The sequence below is a fragment of the Micrasema longulum genome, unplaced genomic scaffold, assembly GCF_059751315.1.
Source record: "Micrasema longulum isolate JH-2025_06_02 unplaced genomic scaffold, ASM5975131v1 h1tg000862l, whole genome shotgun sequence".
Taxonomy (NCBI): Eukaryota; Metazoa; Arthropoda; class Insecta; order Trichoptera; family Brachycentridae; genus Micrasema; species Micrasema longulum.
Genome location: NW_028278054.1, coordinates 132,159 through 141,760, shown reverse-complemented (window position 1 = coordinate 141,760; position 9,602 = coordinate 132,159). Strand labels below are relative to the sequence as shown.

The 9,602-nt window shown below is 33.1% G+C and overlaps 1 protein-coding gene across 1 annotated transcript; it reads left to right on the top strand.

The window, feature by feature from the left end:
- Positions 1-185: 185 nt before the first annotated feature.
- ave (sterile alpha motif domain-containing protein aveugle) lies at positions 186-1,309 on the top strand. Its single transcript, XM_088231246.1, has 3 exons — positions 186-446; positions 578-688; positions 1,007-1,309. The coding sequence occupies exons 1-3, from the start codon at positions 411-413 to the stop codon at positions 1,202-1,204; spliced, it is 345 nt and encodes a 114-aa protein (XP_088087372.1). The 5' UTR covers positions 186-410; the 3' UTR covers positions 1,205-1,309.
- The last annotated feature ends 8,293 nt before the right edge of the window (positions 1,310-9,602 follow it).

Below are 9,602 nucleotides of genomic sequence, written 5' to 3'. Positions count from 1 at the left end.
TAGAATATCAAAGGAGCGATCTGTATAAAATATTTTTATTTATTTCCAGTGAATTGGTTTCCAATAGATGGTGCTATTTCCAATTCTCTATTTTACAAAAGTTTAGATTATATTGTACAAGTAATTGTTGTCAAGTTGTCATCGTTGTTATTTTCATGTTATGTTTTGACGTTCTGACGTCTGTGGTTCTGACTTCTCTAGGTTTTGCCATTGTTTTGACAGATATCTGTAGTCTGTGGTTTTGACGTTAGATAATTTTGACGTTGAAACAATAAAAAATAGTTTTTAGCTGTCCTTAATTTTGAGAATAGAAATGTAAAATTTGTATTAAATGTAAACCTATCTCGGTGTTGACTGTTCCGAAATATTTTTAAAGGTTATACGAGTTGTACTTCGATTCTAACTATAAAATGGTCGAAGATCCAACGCATATTTCAAAGCCGAGGGTATTGAATTTATTATCTGTGTTTTTTAAACATTTTTCTAGTCTATTTTGTAACTTTTGCTTTTATCTGAACACGTACTAATAACGTATTGTAGTTTCCGTTAATGCATTTATTGTTGTCTAATTTTGCAGAGCAAAACCGCGAGACCTAAATCTGTTTACCTTTGGACGATATTTGATGTTCAGAAATGGTTAAGGCGACATTGCAGTGACTATCACGTTTACTTCGAAAATTTCCACCATGTAAGTATAACAACAATTTGTCCATTTTTCTTTTACTTAACCTTAAATTTGTTTTATTCTAAGTTTTGTCAAATTGGATCATTTAACTTATTTCGTACTAAAACTTCTACCGAATATTATTGTTAACTTGTACATATTAACAGAAAATGCATTGCTTCCTTGAGCTCAGTGTACCATTTTTCATTTTAATTTCTTACCTTTGTCATGTTTTTAATTTTTTTTTTATACTTCCATCATCTGTGTATGCTAGCGCTTTCTCTTCTTCCTATATGCATCTTAAATACTGTCAACTCGATATTTAATTTATTAAAATTTCAGCATGATATCACCGGACGTGCTCTTATTAGAATGAATGATAATACACTGATGAGATTAGGAATATTAAACTCCGATCACCGAGTTGCCATTTGGAGGGAAATAATGAAAATCAGATTAAAGACTGACATCATGGAAATTAGAGATTTAGAAACCAGAAATAATTATGTTATTTACGATGGACAGATTGTTCCAAACTAAACTTGTTTAAGTAAGTACAATTTTGCTTCGTCAGCTTTCTTTGTAATCTTAAAACAAACTTGTATTACTTTATTTACGATTACACCAATAAAATTTATTTTGCTATTTTTATGTTTTATTTTATTTGCTCTTTGTTTGTTTTATTAGTTACTACTACTTGAAGTGCACCATGCTTATTTTCAATTTTCCACACTTGTGAAATTACATGTAGGTACTTGCAACATGTGCTTAAAATCTTTTGAATCAATAACGTGCATTAAAGATTTTTATAACATCTTACAAGTTTAGTGATGTCACCGAATTTCAAAATGTTTCGCAATTCACTAGAAATATTTCGATTCTGTCTTTGGTTATATGTATGAAATACAATAGATTTTTTTTTTAATTTATCGACAGACGTAGCCAATTTGTTCAAAATTTATAACATAATTAAAAGGTATAGCAAAGGTAATTCAAAGTCAATAGATATGGATAAACATGATAAAAATAAAGCATAGTAAATATAATGATTGGTGATAAAGCAGTGAAACATCGTTAGAAAAGTAATAAAATATAAGATACATAATATTAAGTTTGTTAATCCCTCTTATAGACGGGGTCTACGCTCAAGGCGCACGGGGAGAATGGGGTAGTGTGTTTTGGCGCTGCCCAGTTGAGTTTTGATAAAAATTGGCACATCGATATTCAAGAATACAATATATTTGTGAATATCGATCATTTAATTTTTATCTAAATTCAGCGGGACAGCGTCACATCATATCATCGCATTCCTTCTGTGCTCCTTGAATGTAAACCCCGACTATTCATATTATGATGTACACCACGAGTGGTCTGTCCATAGATTGAGTGGAACCAATGCTTCTGTAAAAAATTGACTTCTATACAATCAGGACCTATCTTTCTTTTATATAATAAAATCGGCTATAAGTTAACTAATCTTTTTAGTAACTACCACTTTTTTTTTTAAAATTCGTTTGTTAATCATAGCGATCTGAAATAGGTTCGATATTCATTCATTAATAACTTCTAGAAAATTTCGACATGCTTAAACATAACCTTTCACCTGCGCAGTTATGCACGTAATAAAACGTTCAAGTCCATGCGTTCATTTCATTTAAATGCAAGTTAAAAAAACATGTGTGTTCCAGATATGTTAGCTCTTAAAAAGTAATCATATTTGGGTTGCCTTTAAAGAAGTTTTTTTTGTGGGTTTTCCAAAATTATGATTTAATGATTATTTTAACGATAATCATTGTATTGAAGGGTTTTTCGTTGTTTACAATAAGTAAGTACTTTAATCAAGTAATTTAGCATCAACTTTACTCTTGTGTAACTGGTTTTTTTTTTCTTGGGATTATTCTTGGAGCTTTGTTTTGTAATATGGTGAATTTGTTTTAAATGTTTTGTTCTCTGCAATAATTTTCGTGAAAGCTTTCAAGTGTACATATATTGTTTAGAAATGTTAATATTTAGTATATATTTTAATGATAATTAGATATAAGTTGATATTAAGACGTTCATGTATTATGTTTGTACTATTTTAAGATTAAATAAAAATAAAAAAAGAATTCACATCTTCAGTAGCTCTGTAGAAGCAATTCTAAAAAACCATTACATGTTTATTTTTCGGATATTGTGATTATTTTAAAACTAATTTAGCACTCAAACCAGCTGAAATGGCGGTATTATGATATTGAATTATGAAATATAACTCTTTTATGCTGAAATTATTCCAAAAAATTCCTTGTTGGTTAATTTCAAAGCACTTGATTCGAATTATTGTATTACTAGTAGTGACATATTTGACTATGTACCTAGTACCAAGTGACTGCTTCCCTAATCGAAAACCTCACCGCACGCTCCTGATGTACACATAAATACATTTTGTATGTTGTAAACTTTAGCATAAATAAATTGAATTTAACATGTTAACAGATTATATTTGTTGTTCATTGGTTATTGTTGTAATGTCAGTAGTACCTACTTCCTTTGTACAGCTGAATTTACTAACCATCACTCTTTTATTTGTGTTATAGGTACATACCACTGAATAGAGACAATTCTCTTATATCCATAGTACCTACGTATGTATTTTCATTCTGTGTCTGATGAATAGCCATACAATTATAACTACATTTTGGCAAATCTAATCATCACCGACGGGCAGTCTTAAAAAACATAGAAATCAGTCATATTGTATATGTTTATGTCATTGAATTAGAATAGTCCAGAAACTGCATACGCGCATCAAACTTAGTACGCATCTGCCGAATTAAATTCAATTATGCCGCGTTGTGTCGTTTACAAGTGTCAAAATACTGCTGGGATTAAAAGGGAATACGGTAGGATCACATTTCATGTGTAAGAAGCAAATTCACAAGTAATATTATTTAAGAATTCTATTATTTTACCATCTGTCAAATAAAATTACGTGGACATTTGTTATTATTGGCAGGGTAGTCAATTTTTTTACCCTGATTTCTATTAATACGCTTTAGGGTAATATTAAACGGTATATATTTACTTAATTACTAAATTATTATTTATTTTTTAAAAGTTTTCCTAATAAAAGTACCTGTTTTTTTTTATAGTCTGGACTAGTCAGAAAAATATTTTTTGTTGTAAAATATAACATAACATAACACAAAATTATATTTTATTTATGTTTATTGGTCACGGTCTGGCAACATTGCGGGGTCACTTTACGCATGCCCGCAGGCGGGATGTCAGGCAGAGGGGGGACTTTTGGACACAGTAACATGTTTACAAACTTGGTTCTACGCGGCTTCTGGTACATTATAATTATATGGTTCATGTGATCATTTTCATAGTTTACACGGAAGTTGCTTCTAGTAATATTTTATATTATCTAAGGGCTTGTGTTTCTCAAATTTTTAGTGTGAGCTGGTCATATTTTCATAGATTTTTTTGCGAATAATAAATATTTGCGTTCTTATAATTTACCAAAATATTTCAATTTAGGGGCCATTTTCAACGAGTCGTAAATAACTCACTATTAGAATATGGGAATCAATTTGGAGTGGGTTTTAAACCTCAGACTTTCGATCCGTGAGTCCGCAACACTAGCCACGGGATCACGACCCGAATTGATTTTATAATTCATAGTTAGTAACTGACCGAAACAAGATTTTCAGCTGAAACCTAATTTTGGCTTCTGTTCTAGTTTCGACTGAAACTGAAACTTAATTATATAGGTTTAAAGTCACTTCAAAACGCCCAAAATCAGACTTTTTGTTGTTAAACCTTACAAGTTCATTAACATAAGTGTTAAATAAAATACACAATGAAATCGAAGCCATATATTTAATGAGTATTTTTTTGATTTTTAGCGCATTTGATTCGTTGTTATGTTATACATATAAATGATATGTAACTGTTTTTCTATGTACGCTATGAGAACTTTAACTTATTAAGGTGATTCTAAATGAAAATATGAAACTAATTAGTAATAGATGGCGCTTTTACCTTTTTTATTGATTTTTTTTATTATAAGTCAAATATTTTTTTTGTTTTATACACCATTTTGTGAAAAGGACCTCAATTATATTGTTATGGTATTTGTTACAAATAATAAAGTGTAAAGTTTCCGCAAACCAAGTTTTGTAAATTTTTTATTGAAAATAAGCGTAAAAATTGCATTATTCAATAAAAAAATATAAAAGCGCCATGTATGAATAACTAAATTCATATTTTTGTTTAGAATCACCTTAACTGTAAAGAAATTACAAAAATATTGATTGAATGACTTTGGAACTACTAATTATAGTCAACAAATCATAAAATCAGTTCAGAACAGAACGTAATCCGACACATCCCAACCGCAGGTTTCGACTGAACCGAAGTTTCGGACAAATTTTGTCCGAAACTGGCCGAAACCGAAACTTCAATTGGTCACTATTAATAGTACACTATTACGCACTTGTTACATTAGTTTTTTTAAATATTTATTTATTCAATTTTAAAAGTACACATGAATAAATATTTACCTACATAAAAAAGAAATAAACATAAAAAACCTCACCAAGCCACTTTTTGTGGCTTGTTGGTGAAGTTTACCAAATAAATATTATTACTACTTAAAAATAATTATCTTCACATAAACAATTACAGTCAAAATAAGGGGCAGTAATTAGAGAGTATCCACTCAATCGAAAAAATAAGAAAAACAAATATATCACGAAAAAAATAATAAACAACTCTTGATTAAGAAGCCAATTAAAATATATTTTTCTTTTTAAATGTATTATTGAATCTTGATGCCTTTTATAACTTGCACATAATTTCACGTTTGCTTTTGAATCATTATATATCCTTTAAATTTTATTGTTCATGCAATATGTTCATGATACCTTGATGTATCTTGATGAGTGATATAACTGGAGATATAACTCCCTCAGAGAGTTTATCATGATTGACAGATATTTCAACAGAAATTAAGTTTTTTTCTAGAAGAGAATAATATATGGATGCTAAGCAGTGTGTAATGTGATCTTAAACCACCCAATGATAAAGCATAAGCCCCGTAAATGCCTATTCTTCTATATTTCCCTCTCTAAAAAGATCTCCATCTCTGTTGAAAAAACTGTTAGTGTAAATCGTATATATATTAGAGGTTTGTTTTTCTACCATCCGAAAATTCTGAATTCCGTGAATGCAACGAGGAAGTTCAGTGCTACGGGAAATCGGATATAAAAAATGTTTTCTTACACGCGGTAATAACTACACTATTGAATTGTACGGCGAAGTTTCTCGAAAATCTATAAAAAAATAAGTTAATTTGAACTGCTTTGAAATGTCATAAATTCATGTGGACACGTGTTTACAATAACCCATCGTTATGTTGTGATAGATCTCCGATTTCCTCACCGTCATAAAGGCTGTTTACACTTAGACAATACAATATTGTTTTGTCCCAGGTCTCGGCCATTGTCCACGTGTAAATAGCAATTTGTAGGACAAAAAATTGTCCGGAGACGTAATTGAGAAGACGGGCAGGCTATCTCCGCGGAACAAACGCCAACGCATTCGGTGTTCAAATGTAGTGCCTTATGCACCTAAAAATTCGTGTAAAATGGAAGTCCGTTTATTCAACCAATGTTTTTATTTTTTTCCATTAAAATAAAAATTCGGCTTTAAATTACTCCTGTGAAAACTGTAATTCATGACCACGGCAACATCGCGTCTCTTTAATCTCTAATTATACAGTGCTATAAGTTTTATTAAATTGAAAACATATATTACTTGAAACAAATATTCGCCGTTGGCACGATTTTCCACGTACTGATCTTAATAATTGTATATTTAAATGCATTTATTACACAGATCTTAATTTAGCCGAGGTTTAGAAATTAGAATGATTTATCGCTGGCATAATTTTTATCGCTTGGCAAGAATTATGTTTCTACATCCGTACAAGACTTCTTCAATCCCCAAATTACTAGGTACATGCTTTGCTTTAATTGTCGTTCAAAATTACATACATACAAAGTAAATAGACATTCAAAAAAGTATATACATATCACTAATATGTATCACGATGTTTATTGCTGATATATACCAATGATATTTATAATTTAGTAGGTGTCTTTGTTACGAGACGTTTCCGCATTTCACCGTGTTCAACTTTACTAATATTCCCCGGGCGTCATAAAGTCGCGTCTGTTGCGCGTTGTGGACTGGAATGGGGATTCACCCGGAGCAGGGGAATAATACCCAACAACAGCAACTCTAGAGAGATACTTTTCATCCTTTTGTTTGGTTCAGTCCAAACTTAATACATTCGGTAATGAAATGGGGTCCAAAATTGCGAAACCTGTTTAAATATTTGTTGATTTCTGTTCCATCCTTTGTAATTTTCCTTGTTAAATAAGTATAACATATACGTGTATTAATTAACTAATTAAGGAATATTTTTGACGTCTATTTCCGTTCATACAAAATAAATATAACTTTTTTATACACAACGGATATTGTCATATTTACATAAATACTGGCTTTTACCCGCAGTTTTGTTCGCATGGTATTAGGGAAAAAGTAGTTTAATAATTAGTTTTGTCATTTAACAATAAAAAAAATCTCGGCGGAATGATTTCTTTTTTGGGATAAAAAGTAGCCTGTATCGACAGTCGGACACTTGTAAGGTTTTCGGCTATCCATATCCAAAAAAATCACGTCGATCGGTCGCTTCGTTGCCAGGTGAAATATGAATTCATTTTTCCACTAACAGTTTTCCCGGGTAAGTGATATTTTTTTCTCGAGATGAAATGTAAAATTTCACATCTCATCTCTCGAGCAATCTCTATGCAAATAATACGTCGATCGGTTGCTCCGTTGCGACGAGATGGAAACACAAACAAACAAACACGCTTTCGCGTTAATCATATGAGTATATAGAAATATGGCATTAGAGATATTAGTCGGGAATTTGGATCACATTAGAATTTGGTTATAAATTACATTCTTACCTTTTAGGTAAATTATTCCAGTAATTTAGTATTTTATATTTGCACTTTGTTGTAATCTTAGAAGGTCCGGCGCACTCCGATTTTAATTTTGTTTATGTTATTAATTTAGAATCATTTCGGGCTGCACAGGTTTTTCATTTCTGATTTTTAAAACAACCTTTAATTTTCACCTATAAATTTTAATTTTCCCGCCATTCGGACTCGCCGAAATGCCGGGCCTATTTTACGTAATTCGCATGGAAAATTATTTTATGACTTTTCTAGGGTTTTCGTAGAATCAGGTAGAGAACTCGAATCCACGATCATTGGTGATTTCCGCGGCGAAATCGGACGGCGGGGGCGTCCATCGTTGCCTTGCAAAGAGTCAGCTGACCGAGGCGAAAGCGCGAAATTTCAAATTCGGTCAGTTCAACACGGAGACGGCGACGGCTGGCGCCCCTGAAGCCCGATCGAGCTGCAGTTTTCACCGAGGATATTTTTTTTAATTGTCTGCAATTCATCATAAAAAATGCACATTTTTTTGGGACGCTCCGAAAAAGGACCACCGACTCTGATACCGCCGCGTTGGAAGGCCGTATCAAATTCCGCCTTAAAGGTATCCACTTGGAATTTGCGCAATGCGGTCGACCCTTGCGAGCTTTATTGGAGGAAATAAAAACATTTTACATTTTTTTCTTACCTGATTTTACACGAATTAATTCCGAAATTTTTCTATATTTTCTGCAGGTAAAAACCTATGAAATCTAGTCTCCTAGGCCAACGTGATAGTAAAGGAAAGTTTTTTCCACAGGATAAGTTGGCCAGGAGCTTGACATTGTTGATAAACCAGAAACCTTTTTACATTTATTCATATTTTACTGACTTTTTCTCTATGTCGTACTGTGTAACAAAAAATAAAAAACTTTTGAAATGTACTATTTTGATAACCGACTGTGACACGTTACAAATTATACAATAAAACCTGTGCAACTTTGGCCAAATAAATATTCAAGTTTTTCTCTATTCTGCGTTTTAATTAGTCAATCGTCCCCTGAAGAACCTGAAGATCGAGCCTTCGCCCTGCAGTCCTGAATAATCCTCGTCTAAGAGCCTTGCCGAAGGTACCTCTTGTTTGCACGCACTGTGTAAGCAAGGGTCTGGACGGGGTTTATTCCACGGACTAAGCAACGAGGTCCTGCGCCGCAGATCTCCGAGCTGAAGCAGGATGAGGGCGTTTGACTTTTCAAAAGGGACGGTGGCGTCTGCGCAGCGCCCCCTGACCGCAGCCCGCTCTCGACAACGGTAGTACCCCCCCTCCCGGGGGCTGGGCTGGGGCCAGGTGCGCGGTCCCTGTATTCGTCTAGGTGAATCCAGGGTCTAGGCACTTCTAGCGACGCACCGTCTCAGATCCGGATTTACAATCCGGATCGAGGAACTGACAGCATAGTCGGGATCGGCGAAATTTTCGTTAGCCAAGTGGCCGTCCGCGCCCTTCTGGTGCGGGCGCGCACGCGTGTCGGCAACATGGATCATAATTTAAAACCCTGGGTCTATTCATCCTGATTAGATGCAGTAGATAGCAGTGGCAATCCGTTATTTATTTTATAGGTAATCTACAAAATCGTTCATTAATTTACACCCGCATATAAGTACCTAATATGCAAGTAATATAATTATAAATGACTATTTTTCAGTGGTTCTTTGAAAATCAACTCAAGCAACAATTATTATTAACCACGCGATAAACGTAGCTTTATTCTACAATATTTTAATACAATACTTATAAAAAAGTTTATTAACAAATACCCTAATGACATTCAGCAGTAACTGTGAGCACTGGCTTTAGTCTGTGGCACTGGTCGATTCCTTTCAAAATGCATAATGCCAAAAACGGCCACCGTGAACGCCACATGTCCTATGTGATACATAATATG